The 20,317-nt window shown below is 38.4% G+C and overlaps 1 protein-coding gene across 5 annotated transcripts in view; it reads right to left on the bottom strand.

Moving 5' to 3' along the window:
- Positions 1-16,407, bottom strand: part of GOLGA1 (golgin A1) — a 56,644-nt gene extending 40,237 nt beyond the window's left edge. For 2 of the 5 annotated variants that reach the window (XM_081312000.1, XM_081312004.1), the window contains exons 1-7: positions 16,268-16,407; positions 15,416-15,491; positions 13,940-14,234; positions 5,658-5,748; positions 3,647-3,721; positions 2,661-2,758; positions 1,110-1,142 (exon numbers count right to left, since the gene is read on the bottom strand). In XM_081312000.1, the coding sequence (XP_081168126.1) occupies positions 1,110-1,142; positions 2,661-2,758; positions 3,647-3,721; positions 5,658-5,748; positions 13,940-14,074 (432 nt within the window). In that variant the 5' untranslated portion in view covers positions 14,075-14,234; positions 15,416-15,491; positions 16,268-16,407. The other 3 variants (XM_081312003.1, XM_081312002.1, XM_081312001.1) reach the window with 3 other exon arrangements.
- Positions 16,408-20,317: the final 3,910 nt, after the last annotated feature.

Below are 20,317 nucleotides of genomic sequence, written 5' to 3'. Positions count from 1 at the left end.
TTTGGAACTGAATATATCATTCTCAGAAAAAAAATTTTCTACCATGAAGAATAATTTAGGAGTACTCAATGATAGCAAGGAATGAACTAGGTAGCAGCATATAATTTATGTTGAGAGCATTCGTTGTTGATTATTATAAAATTAAAATGTTTTTCCAATTGTAGGTTTGAAATTTCATGTTTATGTCTGAGAGCCGGAAACACATTACTTTAGGCATCTACACAGTGGTATATAAGTTATGACCCTAGAATATTCACTTTTCCTCATCTCTTTCTAGCTAAAAAGTTCTCTTACCTATTCCATGCTGAGCTTTGAGAAATGCTCTCATTTCCCACATTCTATCATGACACGTTCCTAATACTACCACAGGATCAATTAGGGTCTTTGCAAGAAACAGCAGACTCAATTAGCTGTTTTATTAAAACTTTGGGCTGGATAAGAAAGCCCAAAAGAGCTGGGTACAGTGGGCATGCCTCTAATCCCAGCGGCTCCAGAGGCTGAGACAGGAAGATCTTGAGTACAAAGCCAGCCTCAGCAAAAGCAAGGCACTAAGCAACTCAGTGAGACCCTGTCTCTAAATAAAATACAAAATAGGGCTGGGGATGTGACTCAGTGGTTAAGTGCCCCTGGGTTCAATCCTTGGTACCCCCAACCCCCCAAAAAAATTAAAAAGAAAGAAAGCCCAAAAGAGATAACATGCTAGTACCAGCTAGGGCCAAATGGGTGAAGAGATCACAAGAGGTATGTCCAAAGATCCAACTGAAGCTGTGACTTTTGGCCAAAGGATGCAAGGAGCCCACAGAAGACACAGTTGGGGAATAAACATTCTGACCACATTACTTTCCCCATGGGCTGAATCTAGTCAGAGGCCAGAGGGTACACAGAGAGGGGCGTATCAGGAAGAACAACAAAAGGCATTCTGCACAGCCAACAGGACAGACAAATTCTAGAGGAAGGCATGAACTGTTCAAGTCGATGTCTACTCCTACAAAGCCCTGTTCCAGGAGGTGGTATTGCAGTCAGTACTGTATAGTGACTACCAGAAAAAACATTTCCAAGCCCCAGAGATGAGACCAAGATGAATAGGACAAAAATTAAGAAGAACTAACCTTTTCAAGCTGATCCATCTTTTCTGACCATTCCTAAAACAAAACAAAACAAAAAAGTACAGTTTCCAGGGAAGAGTATTTGAAATACTAGGATTTTCAGAAAACAAAACATAATCCTCCCCAACCTCCAAAGCAACCAACCAACCAATGAACAAAAAAAAAAAAAAAAAAAAAAAGAACTAGGAAGAACTTGGTAATATTAAAAATGTTAACGAGTCCTGAAGAAGAAGAAAATGAACCTTATATAAAATTTTAGAACACAAATATAAACCTGCAGATTTTTGCTAAACAGGGCACCCACACAAAGCTGTATCTGCTATTTTCATGCAGCTTTTAGCTTAATCCTGAGAGTTTTCCCATGGGTACTGTTATTGCTTCTTGCTTCCTGGGAGTGGGCAGCTGGAACCAGCTGAGTTGGTAACTCTGCAACTGATGTTTAGAAATGAATTTACTGAAAGTGGCAGGGAGGATTATCAGCAGTACCGGGTAATTATTTTCCTTCTTATCTTGCCTTGACTAACATGCTTTGTGCTTTCTGTTATGTGTCAAGGGAAAGGAATGATGCCCTTTTCAATAACCATTTTAAAATGGGGGAAAATAACCAATGGTATAGAAAGCTGGATTGCCTACAATCAGAACCTACCAATTTAAATTATTTTTTTATTTGTATATACTCGTACCATAGTTATCCACAGAGTATTGGTGATTTTTTTTTCTGAACAGAAAATGTCCTAGGAAACAAATCTACACTTTAAGACAAACTGATCACTGTACCCATAAAATTAATTATACATTTTCTTAGATCAAATATAATAAATTGACCCTTTCTAGATAAATTAGGATGATTATAAAACACTCATGTTTATCTCAATTAAAATGACATTATCTTGAGCAAAATATACTTTATAATCGTTGAAATAACCAGCAACAGTATTACATTCCTTTCTTATCATTTATCAGGCAGTTTTTAGAGAATGCTTCTGTTGAGGTTAAGAAATTCTCCTCTAAGGTGGGCACAGTGGAAAACACCTACAATTCATCTACTCAGGAGACTGAGGCAGGAGGATCACAAGTTCAAGGCCAGTCTCAGCAACTTAATGAGACCCCATCTCAAAATAAAATAAAATAAAATAAAATAATAAAAAGCCTGGGATGTAGCTCAGTGGTAGAGCACTTGTCTAGCATGTGTCAGCCCCTGGGTTTAATGCCCAGTGTCTGGGGTCAAGGCTCTGAGATAGGTGTATTGGGAGGGCAGAAACCATTGTCCTTATTTGGGGCTCACCATTAGGTTAGACACACCATTCATGTTCTCAAGTTTACAAAGCTACACAGATACAGAGGATTATTCTCTCCCATTCTGGACATGTCATAATTAAAACTATAAAGTTCAACTTTACAAAAAACGGTCAAATAAAACCTTAAAGAACATACATATAACTTCTTTTCTCCTAGGTTATAAATATTTCCTACCAGATTTATGTCATAATTTTTGAAGTCATGTCACTAAGTGAAATCTTTCCACCAGTCTTGGGCAGGCCACATACAAAATACCTGGTCCTTTCTGGCTAATGCCAAAGCCAGTCCTTCTGCCATTTTGGCTCTGTTGGCTTGGAATGTCTCATTCTGCTCTTGAAATTTCCGCAGGGAAGCTGTTAACAAAGAGGCTCTATTTGAGATATGGAAATACTTCAGAAATAGCATGACAAAAAGCCCATGTAATTACTTTACAAATGTCACCAGACAAAAAAAGGCCAAGGTCATATATGTGAGGCTTGGAAACCCTGCTCTATCTCAACTCCCAGAAGAACCTTTGGCCTTGGAAACAGACCAGGGTTCTGTTTGCTTGTTTGGTCCCTTGTTGTTTTGTTTTCTGTAATAGCAAAGTGCACACGCTTAGGAAGATGTCAAAAGGTGACTTTTTAAGTGGTACAACGACAAAACACTTTCTGTAAGTTGCCAGAAAACAACAATGCTGTTGCTAAAAGACAGCTGCTACTCCTTCATCAGAACCAGAAACAAAACCAAAAAGAAACTATTTTATTTATCTTAAAAAAATTTTTTAGTATATATAGTATCAACAAAGACTCAACTCTCTACTTCTATTTGCATTTTTTGCATTATTTCCCAAAGGAAAATACAGGACTTAGGATACATTAAAGAAAGTGTACATTCAACTTTTGAGGTGTGATGACAGAGCTCTCCCTATTGCCCAACACAGCAGTAATGAAGCTATGGTTAGAACCCAATGGCCAGGACTAGATTTTACTAAAAACTAAGGCCAGCCTATAAATGGCTCAACTGCATAGGGACAAACTGAGGCACAGATGACCCCTTCATAAGCAGCATGCCCAAAAAGCAATGTAAATACAAGTTCACATTTAATAATATCAGATAAATTTCGTATCAACTTGATTCAGAAGTACATTACTTATAAAATAAAGATATGAGTTCTGATGAAGGACAAATTTAAGAATATACTGTTTTATTTCAAAAACTAGCCCTAAAAAGATTGAGAAAAGCAGGAAATGAATACGTACAATCCTGGTGCTTTTCTAATGCAATTTCAAGCTTCTCTTTTATCTTCTGCAAGTTTCGGACCTGTTCAGCATAGTCTTGGGTGAGGAGGGTGACGCACATACCAGGAATGGACAAACATCAGGAAAGGAAGTTAATTAAACAAAAAAATGAATGAAAATGATGATGATTTTCTCAACCTGAAAACCAGTCCTGTTAAGGAAAGCTAGGCAGATAGCCTCCCATTAACAATGAACAACACAGGCGAACAGGTATAGTACAAACTGCCCACAGTATAAACAGTGAATGCCAACAGGTAGATTCGTTTAGCCTTGATAGTGAACAAGAATTAGTCTGGGCCTAGTCATAAGAAATACCCTGCTATGAAAACCACATTTTTATCCCATTACTTAGTTTCAAGTCTCAATGTTCACTACTCCTTTTGGCCTTAGCATAGGACAGATCAAGGGAACTCACTTAAAGCTCACTTGTCACCCACATAACTCAGAACAGTGGTTTGGGCAACAGCAAGCACCCGGGCATGGTACTGTCTCTATAGTGAAGGTACTTAATTCTATAGACAAGTATTCAGGAACTGTGTTCCCTATGCCATACCAAAGGTGAAAGTCAGAATTAATTATCTGGGTAGCCAAGGACGACACCATAGTATTGTGAAAAAGTAGATATAAGTTCAAATCTCAATTCAAACCCCCCTTGGCTGGGGACCTTAGGCATAGTATTGATCCTAAGTATTAGTTTCTTTAAGTACTAAATAATAATATTAATTGTACCTACTTCAAAGAATGCATTAGATAATAAAGTATTTAATATGCCTTAAAGCTTGGCCCACAGTGCTCAATAAAAGGTAGGTATTACTGTACAGTTATATTCACACTAAGCCTGTAGGACAATATCCATGACATTAAGTGGACTCAATAAATCTCAGCTCTCTTCCCTGTTCCATTACTAACACAGGTTAAGCCTGTTTTTTAGGGAAGGTACATATTACTTTATCACTATCTTCTCAACATTAAACACATTCTGGTTACTTCACCTCTGTTGCTGATATCATTTCTGAGCAGGAGTAACAGGAGAGTACCAAGAGAGTTTCAAGCAGACTGTAATTAAGAGCATGGACTCTAGCATCAAGAAAGTCTGAATCTGGACTTCAGCTCTATCACTAAATGCTTGTGTGACCTTGACCCTAAGTTTAATAAGGCTACACTGAAAACAAAATGATTAAGATGCTATGAATCTTTGATAGCTATACAAATGTAAGGATCTTACATAAATTTTGGTGAATTTTGGCCTTCTACTTTCACTCCAATAAAATGGGCATAAGGTCAAGGGACAAAAAGAGACACAAAAGCCATGGACCACTTTACAAGATGAAGCTGTCAAAATATATCCACGGGCAGAGACTACAATGAGAGCTCACAATTCTATCACAAACATGCCCTGTGCAGGCAAAGGATATATGGGAGCTATGTAAATTGTAAACTGCACATGAAGACACAATGAGCATTACAGCTTCTATAGAAGCAGGAGTTGAAGTCAGAAATTCCATTGAAAATTGGCCTGAAAACTCAGAACAATACTTACACAGGTGATACGAGCTAAAGCAATGGGCAACCTAGCACCGACCCTCTCTAGAACTGATGAATCCAACATTTGTTTGGTCATTCCATATAAACATTATCCTCTGCCCCTCTCTACCTGAGAGTAAGCTATGCTAATGGTGGAAGATGGTCAAATCTATTCTGTGTGTGCTTTAATACCTTTTATGTCCATGGCTAGAAACCTCAGGAGCAGAAAAATAAGTTTGAAAAAAAAATAGATGTTCAAATTTAGTTTTGAATTGACACTATTCAGTACACTAAAAAAAATAAGAAAGAGGATTATTTCTTTCTGACTAAGAAGATGAATATTATGTCAAAATAACTATAAAGTTTCTCCTATAGGCTATTTTATAGGGAGAAAGAGTCAGACAAGATAAGTTTCCTGTTGTTCATATTTATGACTTCTTAGACATACCAGAAAGTCTGGCCTCTAACTTCCGGATCTGCTCATTTCTTCTCAAAAGTTGGGATGAAAGATCTTCTCTGGAGCTGCTTCCATCAGAAGCCTGTTGGACAGGCAGACAGATGGAGAGATCATATTCATATGTGGTTTTTTTCACTAGTATGAAATGCAACAATTCTTCTTTTTTTGTTTGTTTGTGGTGCTGGGGATCAAACCCATAGCTTCACACATGCTAGGTAAGCACTCCACTACTGATTCACATTCTCAGCAATAACAATTCTTATTTTAGGTTTGGTGCACTTTAATTATGATTGCCAAAAATTTCACATAAGTGGCCCCAGCTTCTCTAGCTATAAAGTGAAGGCAACGCTACCTGCCTCTGTAACATGAAGGTGAGATGAGATACAGTAAGTCATGTGTGTGCGTGCTACTGGAATAAATGGCAGCAAATAAACCCACTGCAACCATATTATACCAAGAACAATACAAAAAAAAAAAACCATCACTTTAGAGCTGGGGGTGTAAGCTCAGTGGTAGAGTACTTGCCTAGCAATCTTGAAGTCCTGGTTTTGATTTCTAGTACCACAAAAAAACCAAAAACAAAAACAATAAATCACTTCAATTTTCCAAGGATTAAACTCCTGGGAAAAGAAGGGAGGGTTCTTCAACAAGGGATCAAAGTCTTGTCTCTGACTAAGAGTCTATGTTGATATTAATAAAGCTTTAGTATTCTCAGGTATAAAACAAGAGGATGTCATCTAAGGCTCTAAAATCCATCAAAGACTTTAGCATATATCATTCAATATACCAATATATTAATTAAACATCTATTCTCCCCAAAACCCAGATGATGACGATAATGTCGATGATGACGATGATGATGATGACCTGCAGTGTTAGGGATTCACCTGGGGACTTGTGTATGCTAAGCAAATGCTCCACTACTGAGCTCTAATGCCAGGACCCAGATTGGTCTAAAACTTAAAGTATTATGGTTACTTTGGGCATTATGTGTTATTGCTAATAAATAACTGACTTTAAGCCAGGCACGGTGGTGCATGCCTATAATTCCAGTGGCTTAGGAGGCTGAGGCAGGAAGATCGTGAGTTCATGGCCAGCCTCAGCAACTTAGTGAGACCCTGTCTCTAAATAAAATATGAAAAAGAGCTGGGGATGTTGTTCAGTGGTTAAGCACTCTGGGTTCAATTCCTGGTACCAAAAAATAAGTAAATAAAAACAAAAAATTTTTACTAGCTGGGCACTGTGGTGCAGGCATGTAATCCCAATGATACAGGAGGTTGAGGCATGAGGATCCCAAGTTTGAGGACAGCCTCAGAACTTAGCGAGGCCTTAGGCATTTTAGTGAAACCCTCGTCTCAAAATAAAAAAGGAGGCTGGGGTTGTGGCCGGCGATAGAGTGCTAGCCAAGCACATGTGAGACCCTCAGTTTGATCCTCAGCACGGCATTAAAAATAAATAAAATAAAGATATTGTATCCAACTACAATTAAAATATAAATATTTTTTAAAAATTAAAAAGGGCTAGAGGTATAGCTCAGTGGTAAGGTGACTCTGCATTCAACCCTTAGTATACCCCCCCCTCAAAATCTTTTTACTTTTTTTAAAAAATATCTTTAGTTTTTATTTATTTATTTATTTTATGTGGCACTGAGGATCAAACCCAGGGCCTCACCCATGCAAGGCAAGTGCTCTACCACTGAGTCACAACCCCTGACCTTGTTTTACTTTTTTTAATACCTTTTTTTATTTATTTCTTTTTATGTGGTGCTGAGGATCAAACCTAGGGCTTCGCATATGCTAGGCAAGCGCTCTACCACTGAGCCACAACCCTAGCCCCCTCTTTTTACTTTTTAAAAAATGTTTTTATTAGGGCTGGGGTTGTGGCTCAGTGGTATCGCACTCGTCTGGCATGTGTGAGGCACTGGGTTTGATCCTCAGTACCACATAAAAATAAATAAATACATAAATAAATAAAAATATTGTGCCCATCTACAACATAAAAAAATTTAAAAATGTTTTTATTAGTACATTATAGTTTTACATAATATTGGGGTTCATAACCATACGTACATTGAATATAATTTGCTACATTTTAGTCCCCAATATTTCCCCTTTCCCTCTCTCTTCCCTGTTCCTCTTCCTCTACTGGTCTTCCTTCTACTTATTTATAGTTCTTTTTAAAATTACTGTTTAATAGAGATATATAAAGGTGAAATTCATTGTGGTATATTCATATATTATATAACACAATTTGGTCAATTTCATTCTGCAGTTCCTCCATTTCCCATCCCTCCCCCTCAATCTCCTTCTCTACTTCACTGATCTCCCTCTTATTTTCGTGAAAACAAAACAGACTTTCCCCACTTATTTTGGTCTAGCTTTTTCATATGAGAGAAAACATTTGACCCCTTGAGTTTCTGAGTCTGGCTTATTTCACTTAGCATGACGTTGTCTAGTTCCATCCATCTACCAGCAAATGCCATTATGTGACTAAAACTCCATTTTAGGGGGAAAAAACCCTATTTCATTGTGTATATATGCCACATTTTCTTTATGCATTCATCTGAGCTGGTACCTGAGCTGGTTCCATAATTTGGCTATTGTGAATTGTGCTGCTATAAACACTGATGTGCCTGTATCTCTGTTATACTCATTTTAGTTCTTTTGGATAAATACTGAGGAGTGGGATGCCTGGGTCATATGATGGTTGTTTTCCTAGTCTTTTTTATTACTAGTCTTTTTACTTTTTATTATAAAAGTTTTGAAAAGAAAGAAAAGCTGGGAGAATGGTTTATTTTAACAATGGTCCATGTTTTCTCATATTCTTATTTCCTGAACTACTTAAAAAAATAGGCATTTTGACATTTCATTCTAAATACATTGATAAATATTTCTAAAAAATGAGGACCTTTTCTTGATAGCCATAATACTGCTACCATACTTAATAAAACTTACAATAATACTCAGTCTTTAATCACATTTCTCATTTTATCCCCAAAATATTCTAAAATATGGTTGAACAATTCACAATTCACTTTAAATATTTATTTATTAGTCACTTGCTCATCTACTATTTACTGAGCATGAGTACTGAAGACTGGTAAGCAGAATCTCTAGAGTCAAAAGACCAGGGTTAAAGTCCCTGCTTTACCACTTAATGCTGGAAGAACTCCAGCTAATTACTCCACTTCCTTATGTGTTCCATTCCTGTAAACTATTGTTTACGGGGTACATCCTTCCTGCAGAATGCTTGCAGGCATTCTGTAAACTATAATACAAATATGGTCTACCTTGCTGAGCTGAGAGAGGATTAAATAAACTAACACTTGACAAATTTGTGAAACAGAGCATGGCATATAGTCAGTTTTAAGTGTGTCACCTGATACTAGTGTCTTGGTCTGTTCAGGCTGCTATAAGAAAATACTATAGGGCTGGGGATGTGGCTCAAGCGGTAGCGCGCTCGCCTGGCATGCATGTGGCCCGGGTTCAATCCTCAGCACCACATCAAACAAAGATGTTGTGTCTGCCGAAAACTAAAAATATAAATATTAAAAAATTTTCTCTCTCTTAAAAAAAAAAAAAGAAAAGAAAATACTATAAAGTGGGCACTGTATAAGCCACAGAAATTTACTGCTCATAGTTTTAGACTCTGAGAAGTCCAAGGTAAAGGTTCTGGCAGGTTCAGAGTCTGGGTAGCGCCCACTTTCTGGTTCATAGATAGCACCATGTAGCTACATTCTCACATGGTGGAAGGGGACAGGCAGCACTCTGGGCCCTCTTTTATAAGAGCACTTAAAAGTGCTCTTATAAAAATTAACAACCTAATCATCTTCTAATTAACAACCTAATCATCTCTCAAAAGCCTCACCACTTGGTACCATCCCATTGTTAACTGTGGAGGGACATAAACATTTAAACAATAAAATTAGCAATGTAAGAAATTATTGATTATTACTGCTAGTGAGACTTACTAGGCCTCAGCATCATGCCAAGCATTAGGAACTGTGGTGAGAAAGGCCCTCCCTAAGACAGCAGCAGTAGCAACTGTGAAATACTTACCAAGAGCGGGATACTATGCTAAGCGATTTATACACTATGAAAAAAAAAGTTAACAAGACCTGAGACTGCTATCATTAAAAATATCTTCTTGTAAAGTTGGCCCATTGAAGCAACTGAGGACTTGTACTTTGGTAACATTCCCATAATTCCTGATAAGAGTGAATGATTGTGTTCAAACTATTTGTGCATAAACACAGTTTATGCCAAACACCTTTCCTTCTGGAGTCTTGGATTTTGGTACATGTTAGGGAGATGTCTACACCATCACCATCTAGTAAAAACCCTGGACAGTAGGTCTCTAATGAGCTTCCCTACCAGCCATTTTACCTCATTGTCATAAGTCACTGCACGGGGAATTAAGCATATCCTCTGTACTTCACAGCAGTTGGAGCTATGCTTGGCCCCCAGCTCTTCCCCATGCACCTTCACCCTCTGCTGATTGTGCTTTCCATCCTTTCACTGCAAGAAACTACATCATTGAGTTCTGTGAGTCCTTCTACTGAATAATGGAACTTGGGGTGATTGTGGAACCCATGACATAATACTTTAATAAAGACAGACACAGGTATTATCCAATTTTTTTTTTTTTGTGGTATCAGGGATTGAAGTCAGGGGCGCTCTCTACCATCAAGCTACATCCCCAGCTCCTTTTTGAAAATTTTATTTTGAGACAGGGCCTTGCCAAATCGCTGAGGCTGGCCTTAAACTTTTGATTCTCCTGCTTCAACCTCCCAAGTCACTGGGACCTATCTCCATTTTACAGATGTGGAAAGTACAGTATAGAAAAATGAAGTAATTTGTCCACAGTCACACGATGATGATATAGTAGGGAACCACATTCAGGTCTGACTCTATATCTGACCTGAGTTCCTAAGAGCTTCACTTTATTGCCTCTCATGAAGCTCCCAGTTTTAGCAGCAGAGACCAACAACCAAATTGTTACTACTAATGTAGTATAACAGGTACTACCACAGAGGTAAGCAGAAGGTGAGGCACCAAACTCACCCAGAAGGGTGAAGGGTCGGGGTAAGAGAGGGCAGGGTTGAGGAGGCTTCCATGAGTAACATGTGAACTAAGTCTTGAAGGCTGCAGAATCTGTCAGAGGAATCCAAGAGTGAAAGGGGAGATAGAAGACTTTCCAGAAGGAGTGAACAGTATAGGCAAACACTGGTAGGCAGAAAGTAATGTGAGCCATTCCAGGAAGCTCAATAGATTCAGTATGGCTCCAGCATGGGGTGTAAGAAAGCTGAGCGAGATGAAGTTGGGTTGGTTAGCTGTGAAAAAACATGGCAGTTTATCATTTTTTTAATATGTTTATTTTCTAGTTATAGGTGGACACAATATCTTTATTTTATTTTTATGTGGTGCTGAGAATCGAACCCAGTGCTTCACGCATGCTAGGCGAGCGCTCTACCTCTGAGCCACAACTCCAGTCCTGGCAGTTTATCATTTAAAGACAATAATTGATACCATCTGAAAATGTCAGATACCATATGGAATAATGATAATGAATTGGTACTTCATCCTGAAAATAAGGAAGCCACCAAGTTTTAAGCATCAAGAGATACGAACAGATCAGCTTTTAGAAAGATCATTTTGGGAGCTATTGGAGGCTGACATGTTTCCCCAAGAAAGAAAATCATCCTGAAATAAAGTAGACTTGCAGAGGCATACAGAGGTTAAATTTGAGAGATATTTGGGAAATGGAAAACAAAATATCTGACTGATTAGATACCAAGAAGTGAAAGGAGAAAAGAGTCTAAAAAGCATTCAGGGCCTCCTGGTGGTGAGTTGGTAGGATGGAGATGGAATTATCAAATTCAATTGTTCATTTAGAATGTCAGATACCATATGGAAGGCATCTGTTTGGAGAAATAAATGCAGTTGGATATAAAGGTCTGGATACAGGGAGTGAGGATGACACTATATATGTAGTTAAGTTCAAAAAGGTTACTCGAAAAGTCTCAGAGCAAAGTATTACTTGCATTCAGGTCAGTTTCTATGTCTGGAACACATTCTAGATGAGAGATTTGATTTAGTATGTCAGAATGAGGGGAAAGCAGGTCCTTCTGCTGTGAACTCAGCATTTAAACCACATTTTTCAGAGAGGTGGAGAGGTAGCACAGGGGTAGAAGAATCTGCTTAGCATGTGCAAGGTCCTGAGTTCAATCCCCAACACTAAAACAAACCAACAAAACCTATATCATTTAGCCTGGTGATCAAATTTTCACTTATATTTAATGTTAAATACAGGGGTGAATAACATTCTTATCATTTAATCTTATTGCTCTACTGCAATAACCTAATAACTTCTGTCATGTAATCCGACCAGGGATTCAGGCAGCGGAAGAACGAAGGAAGAGTCATCTGACTATAGAAACAACACAAATGTCTACCACTGGGAGAAGATAGAAATAAACTGTGGCCTTTTCAAATGCAAAAATCTTATAAAATAAATAGCAGTAAAAACAAATGAACCACAGCTTCAAGCCACACAGATGAATTTTGGAAACATGTTGAGCTAAATAAAAAGTAAGTCCAAGAAGACTATGGTATACCATCTTTAAAAAGTTCAAAAATAAGCAGTATTAAATAATAAACTATAGGTCATGGTGGTGGATGCCTGAAATTCCAGTGATTTAAGAGGCTGAGACAAGAGGATCACAAGTTTGAGATAAGCCTCGACAACTTAGCAACACTGTCTTAAAAAAATAAAAAGGAGGGGCTGGGGATATAGCTCAGTGATAGAGCACTCCTGGGTTCAGTCCCCAGGACCACACAAACACAAAATTGTTTATGAATACATATGTATCTGTTACGATATATTAATTAGTATGGGAATAAAAACAAAATGTAGTGGTTATGGGAAATGGGGAGTAGCATGTAAATACTGATAATGTTCTATTTCTTTGGATGGGTGACAGATTTACTTGCTTCATACATCATATATACATTATGCTTTATCTTTTCTTTGTGGTGCTAGGGATCCAACCTGCTTTATGCTTTATATGTACACTGTATACATCCTTTTATATATATATCAAGCATTAAAAATACTTTTTTAAAAAATATTTTATTAGTTGTTGATGGTCCTTTATTTATTTTTATGTAGTGCTGAGAATCGAACCCAGTGCCTCACACATGCTAGGCAAGCGCTCTACCACTGAGCCACAACCCCAGCCCCTATAAAATCCTTTTTTTTTTTTTAAAGAGAGAGCGAGAGAGGAGAGAGAGAGAGAGAGAGAGAGAGAGAGAGAATTTTTAATATTTTATTTTTTAGTTCTCGGCGGACACAACATCTTTGTTGGTATGTGGTGCTGAGGATCGAACCCGGGCCGCACGCATGCCAGGCGAGCGCACTACCTCCTGAGCCACATTCCCAGCCCAAAATCCTTTTTAAAGTCATATAACTTACAAGGATCCTGTCAAATGTCAAACATAACATTTTGATCTTCAGCATATTTCTCTAATATAGCTGCATCCTCATTTTTAAAAATCTTATTAAACCAAAGATACTTTACAAACAACATGACATACTATATTCATAAGTGCCATCTTTCCATAAATATTCCCAATAAAATAGTGCACTCTGGCATAATTTGCAGGCCTTGTTAAAGCAACAATGACAAAGTATATATATTCCTGCATAGAATACAGGCTCAGACATTTTGACAGACCGAATGTAAAGAAGATGCACAAACTATACAGATAGAAAAGCAGTACAAGAGGACAATGTACAGAATATGGAAAGGGATTCACTGAAAAATAAGAAAAAAGAAAGCTACCTAAATATCAACAAACCAACACTAATAAAAAGGTATCTTAAGTACAGAACCAGATATATAATCAGGTTTTTAAACAGCTATAAACTACAAAATAGATGAATCATGCAATAAAAAAATACATGTTGGAAGGATTCAGTGCAACATTATTTTTAAACTGTTTTGAAGCCAGGCATGGGGGTGTATGCTTATAATAGCAACAACTCAGGAGGCTGAGGCAGGAGGATTGGAAGTTTTTGAGATCAGCCTCAACAACTTAAGGAGACCCTCAGCAACTTAGTAAGACCTTGTCTTGAAATAAAAATAAAAGTAAAAAGGACTAGGGATGTAGCTCAATGGTAAAGCGCCCCTTTAATGAGTTAAATCCCCAGTACCAAAAATTAAAAAAAAATTGATACTGCACCAAATATTCAAAGCTAGAGAAGATACTTACAAAGTCATCTCCTGAGTCAGCTCCCATAGAGGCTACTGATTCCTTGCTCACTGACCGTGGGATCCTTGTAGCACCTCCTGGCCTCTGAGTGACAGCAGTCTCTTCTGCAATTTTCTTCTTTAGTTTTGCAAACATTTTTGCTATGTGGCTATCCTGCACAGATGACCAGTTCTTGAACTACCACAATAGTTTTCAATAACCAGGATTCAGACAAAGGTGCCTAAAAAGTTTCAGACATCCAAACTAGCTGCATTCCAACTTAAATGTGGGTCAAAGGCATATGGCAACACAGTATCTACAAATCAGATGAAAGAGATATCTATAAGTCAAACATAGGAAAGATTTCACATTTGAGCTATGTTAAGCTTCAGGTTTCAAAATTAAGTTTAAAAACTTAAATGTATACTTAGTAGAACACAATTACTAAACATTTAAAAATCACTCAGGTGCTTGACATGCTGATAAGGAAATCCAGTTTCAAAGAGGTGAAGGAACCTGCCAAAGGCTGACAGGGCTGGTATTTGAACACAGAACCTGACTTACAAGTCTCAACCTTTCTAACCTTTTTTTTTTTTTTTAATTATACCATATTGGCAGTGGCCTATGACACAGTAAAATTTGACAGGTTAACATCACAAAATCATATATTAATGATTTTGAATCCTTGTCTCAATAAGTGTAATCAGTGGTGAGTGCTTTTTCCCCTTTTGAAGTTGATGGCACAAACATGTAACTCAATATGAGGAAATTCTAGGTAATATTAGGTAATATTCTAATGTTTCAGGATGGTTTGCAATCAGCTGTTTCCAGAAAAAAAATCATAACCTAGAACAAAAATCAGGCAAGCCAGAAAACCACATATCAGGTATCTGATAGCCTTTAACTCTTCCTGGAAATACTATTTCTTTAAGTATGATAAAATTACCTCAAATCTTAATTCCCACTCCCCACCCCTGCCCAGGGTATCTAACCCAGGGGCACTTTACCACTGAGCTTCATCTCCAGTTCTTTTTATTTTTTATTCTTTTTTTTTTCGTATCATAATTACATTTTATTTTTTTTATTGGTTGTTCACAACATTACAAAGCTCTTGACATATCATATTTCATACATTATCTTTTTATTTTTTATTTTGAGACAGGGTCTCACTAAATTGATGAGGCTGGCCTGGAACTTGAGAAAATCCCTTCTCAGTCTTCTGGGCGGCAGGATTATAGGCATGCACTCCCAAACCCCACACAATCTCTTTTCTTTTTCAGTGTACCTGACACGATATTTAACAAGAGATACAAAAATATCCCCCAATGGTGTATAAAATATTAACATTCATGTTTCGGCCTTAACTTTCCATGTTTTTTGGAGGATACTTAAACTCTGCTCTAAGATCTTCAAAAGACTTCTTACCACTTCAGATCATCAAGTCTGTAAAAATTCCTCAAAAACTTCACCTTAAATGTCTGTAAATCACTTACTCACCTGGCTTATCTACGAGATTTAAAACAGCCTGGGGGTCGATGCATTCTGTCCTGCATGAAGACAAACCTAAAGTGGGCTGGATATTCCAAATAGAAGACCAAAATGGTGGGTGGAGATGAGGGTGGGAAGAGAAATGGAGAAGAGAGGAAGGGAAGATTAAGTGGGGGAAGAAAACTTGTCACTACCTCAACACTCAGTTGACTGCCATCCCTCATCTCTGTCCCTATGAATTGTGATTTGCCTAGAGTTTCACTCACAGTTACAAAGGACGGACGGAACTGCTCACCGCAAAAGACATATGCCTAAATTCTCTGCTCCTTGGGGGCCCTAGGCAAAACAACTTGATGAGATTAAGGTTTCCCAGGGCCGGCATTTATTTCTCAGCTGACGCTGAAACAGACACTCTTTAGCTGGCCAAACCCTGGCAGGATTCGTACTGAGGCAGTTTCTGAGCAAAAGAAAGGCAAAGTTGAGTAAAAGACAGGTAGGACCTTTACTGACGTCTGGAGGTACCAGCCAAGGCAGTTTGGCTCCCTCTCCCTCAGTCCCCCTCCGGCCACGCCCTTGCTTGACTGTCAAAGGGAAGGAACCAACACCTCTTCCATTTGACAGCAGGGAAACTCGGCCCCAGGGAGCGCTGGCTCATCTCGGTCGGCAGGGAGGAATCCCGGAACCCTAGGCACCGGACTCCCAGGCCGGGACAGCCCGCCTCCGCTCCCACCCTGCCCCTTACAGCACCTGGCACCGCCCCCCGGCTCGGGTCCCGGGAAACCCTGGCAAAGCCGATTGGGGACACCAAGGCCACCGGGAGAATAGGGGCTGCTCGCGTCCCCGGGGCCCCGGCCCGCGCACCTGCCGCTCTTTGGGCAGCTGGCAGAGCCCCGCCTCCAGGGCCTCTCGTGAGCGGCCTCCCGCGTCACCAGCCCCCACCGCCGGCCGGTGAGCCGAGCAGCGACCCGGAACCGCACGTCCCCCAGTGCGCCGGAAGTGCTGCGTGGGGTTGGCCTGCCGCGCGCATGCGCCAGTGCTCACCTCTGCGGCCTTGCGAAGCCGCCGGTGGCTGTTGGCCAGAACGGTCGGAGGGCTTGGGTGGCGCGCTGGGCGCTCCCTGATGCGCCCTAGCCACGTCAGCGAGACTCCAGACCCGCACTTGTTGACCGGCTCGCTTAGGCCGGTCGTTGTTTCTTTTCCTTTTCTTTAAATGGATGGTGCGGAGAGGGCTAAGTGGGAGGAGCCCCGTGCTGTCGGTGCCACGGGCCCTGCTGGACAGACCCCCCGGCCTTGGCCACGCGGCGCGGCCGGGCGCCAGTCTGCGCCCCGGTCCCACTAACCCCCTATGCAGCCGCAAGTAGGCAGTCTGGAAAACCTGTGCCCGCAGAAACTAAAACTGCGCCTTGCGCTTTGTGACCCTTCTTCTAACTTCAGCGTCTCGACATCCCGTCGATTGTACGTTTTATGTCACAACCCAGCACACGCAGGATGTACAATCGAAAGGTTTCAGAACCTTCCCCTAGTGTGTATGCACTCTGATATACGGCTTGTTATTTACAGGGCGGTGACCATTCACCAATGGGCTGCCTCTTTATATAACAGAGGACAAAAGCCCAAAGCATAAAAACTGCCTTGTTGACAGTCACTGCGAATTTAGTACCCTAAGGCAGGTCTCCAGATTCCTCAAAGCCAAGTTAGACGCTGCACGTTTAAGGAACTTTGGTCCTGGCCCAGACCCAACACCAGTGCAAGTTCCAACAGATTGATTAATTGATCGATGGATTGATTTCTGGAACAGGGGTTTGAACCCAAGGGTAGTTTACCATGGAACTACATCCCCAGCATATTTTAAAAACTTATTTTGAGGCAGGGTCTCACTAATTGATTATAGCCTCCTAAATTGTTGAGGCTGCCTTCCAACCTACAATCCTGTCTCAGCCTCCCTGGAATTACAGGCATGTGCCAATCACTTGGCTCAAAAAAAAAAAAAAAAAATTAAATACCCTTGCCTTAGTCCCAGTTCTGACCACCAGGAAAAGGCCTCAGAAAAATAAAAATTAGGATGCAAAAGATAACAAACTAGAATAAGCATGGAATCCACAACCCTAAGATAGTTCAAAGTATCTGAGGAGTCATCTAAAAGAAGTAACCCTAACAGTTTAGCACTTAAATAATCAACAAAACTGAAGAAGTACACAAAACTTTAAGCAAATAATGTTTATTTTTCTATTGATGATACACTTAATATATACGTGGATTCAAGATACAAAATTCATTTACAAGAGTTCACACCTGATGAATGTAATCACATTCCTAAAGAACATTTATCAATGCAAAAATTTCTTTAATACACTGACAACAAAAATCAAATATTCTGTAGTTCTGTTATTTAATAAAACATAAAAACAACAATGTTTAACTTTCCATCCTCTAATATTTAAGTGCCCTCCCTCCAAGTGGTAGACACTGTATGAAAGGAAAAAACATGGGAAAGCCTATGGAATCTGCTCTGCAGAATCACAGTGTTTACTTTTAAATTCATTTAGTAAAGTAGTGAAAGGCTTGCTATCTTTTAGACAAATCACATATCATACAAGAGCCAAAAGTGAACTCAAGAAAATGAAATGCTTTAAGAACTTCTCAATTTCTAAAATCTATGAAGTATTAACTGTAACAGACAAAGCAGAAAAAGGCTGCTGGAAATGAACAAAACAAAAATCCTTGTTTACAGAGAACATATGGCTTAAACAATTTAGAAACACCATCAGACAAGACTTGACAACACCACAAATGTTTAAGTCAAATGATATTGACAATATAATTTCCCCCTTAGTCATTGGTGAATAGCCCCTTCAAAATGTACTCTACTAGTAACACACATTAAAAACTAATGAATCCAAACAATTTGCCTCTAACAGAGCTGAGTTGATGGATTTTGCTCTAGAGTATTAACCTACAATACCCAAATTTTAATACAAATGAACAATAAGACTAACTCTTAAGGACTACAGTGAATAGCTAGATAGGCAACCAAATAGCTTGATTATTTGCACGATAAGATTAGCAGCACTTGGATAAAGTTTGTTACGTGACAATTATTGTGCTTCAATCTCTTGAGGAGAGCTAATAGATATAACTCTAATCCTTATAGTGTTACAATTCTATAACATTTCAGTTACAGACAAGCACAATTTTTAAAAAAGTATTTCACACCACTAGAAAATCAAGTTAAGTATATCCTCCAAATGTAATTTCTGCTATGATTTAAACAAGTGCATTTCTCCCTAATATTCAAAGTGTAGACAATAGGTTCACCATTATTTTCTGTGAAAACAAAAACAAAACTTGTTCTCCTACTTGGTTAAATTAACCTTTAGTAATGCTTTGAATAAAGAAAAAGGATACTTAATTTTACAATGTGAACTGCTCATAGAAAATAAGTGGCCTGAAATTATAATATTCTTTACAGCAAACTAAAAAAATTATAACTGTTTAATCTGGTTTAATGATGAATGCAAGTCCTATTTATACTGGTGCTATACAAATAAAGATACCCTAGTTGGACAAATTCCTTCACTAATAAGCTCTACTATGAAAATGTAAGGACATTGTATCCGTGTTTCTTATTATCTAAGCTCTTCTACCTCAACTGGAAGAATCCTGAAAAACATAAGACACTTTGATAGTTGAACAGCAAGGTTTATTAAAAATAAAAAATTGGAAAGCTATTGGTAGGGTCTATGTGGTAAAAGGAATGCATCCAGACAACTATAAAGTCATGAAAATCAAGTTCTAAATTACATTACTGAACTATTACAAGGTAACTTTAATGATATAATAAGAGAATCCTTCAGGAAACAGGAATAAAAATTCTTATTGAACTACAACACTAAAAGCACAGTTTTCCTGCAGATTTTTAACATATCACACTGGGTATGTTAAATTTAGAAAAAAAAAAAACATCAATAGCACATGCAGGAAGGTGGGAATAAATTTTTGAAAAAATAGAGTGGTGATTTCTGTGATTTAGAAATACTTGGGGATTATCATATCATAAATCACTTCAGATTTTACAATGCTTATTTATATTCATTTGGTGTTTAAAGAAAATTTATGATTCAATTTATGATATAATATTTATACCTGTAATGCCAGCGATTCAGAAGGCTGAGGCAGGATCAAAATTTAAGGCCAGCCCCAGCAACTTAGCAAGACTCTGTCTCAAAATAAAGAGGGCTCAGTGGTAAAGTGCCCCTGGGTTTAATCCCTAGTAACAAAACAAAACAAAACCTTCAATTTTGAATCAGGGACAAGTGGACATTCTCAAGTTTCAGATGATAAAATAATATTAGTGATAAATATAACATGTAAATACCTTTCACTGCCTACCGTAAGAAGGCTAACCATAATTTCTAACCTCACTGGGAAAGTGATATAATAACCCAGCCTATTAATGTTCACTCCATAAGCCTGTGAGAAGAGCAAAAATCCGAAACCTGAAGTTACCCATGCTTCATTTTAAACAATATTATACCTGAAAAGATGATTGTCTTAGGATATAGACTGAAATTGTCCACTAAAATAGGAAAAACACTCCCTCTTTATAGTCTGTCTAGGACCAAATTTAGGCTTGACTCAGTGAATCTAGTGTGTAATGTAATATACATATTCATTAAAAAACTCTGAATCTACCATTCAAATGTTTCAGAAAATCACACTGCCTAGTCTACTTTTTAAAATAATTTTTAAAACCACAAAGAAAGCAATAGAAAGATTTTAAAATTAAGAAATGGTGCTTCAATTAGTGATTAAGTGACAATTTCAAAATGGAAGTCTCAAGTCAATATTACACTGAACCTGTTGTGGTGTAAACTGATACATACAATCAATAAGAATGTAAGTTATAGGTTA

The sequence above is a fragment of the Spermophilus citellus genome, assembly GCF_964194105.1.
Source record: "Spermophilus citellus genome assembly, chromosome: 2".
Lineage (NCBI taxonomy): Eukaryota > Metazoa > Chordata > Mammalia > Rodentia > Sciuridae > Spermophilus > Spermophilus citellus.
This window is presented reverse-complemented; position numbering and strand designations above follow the sequence as displayed.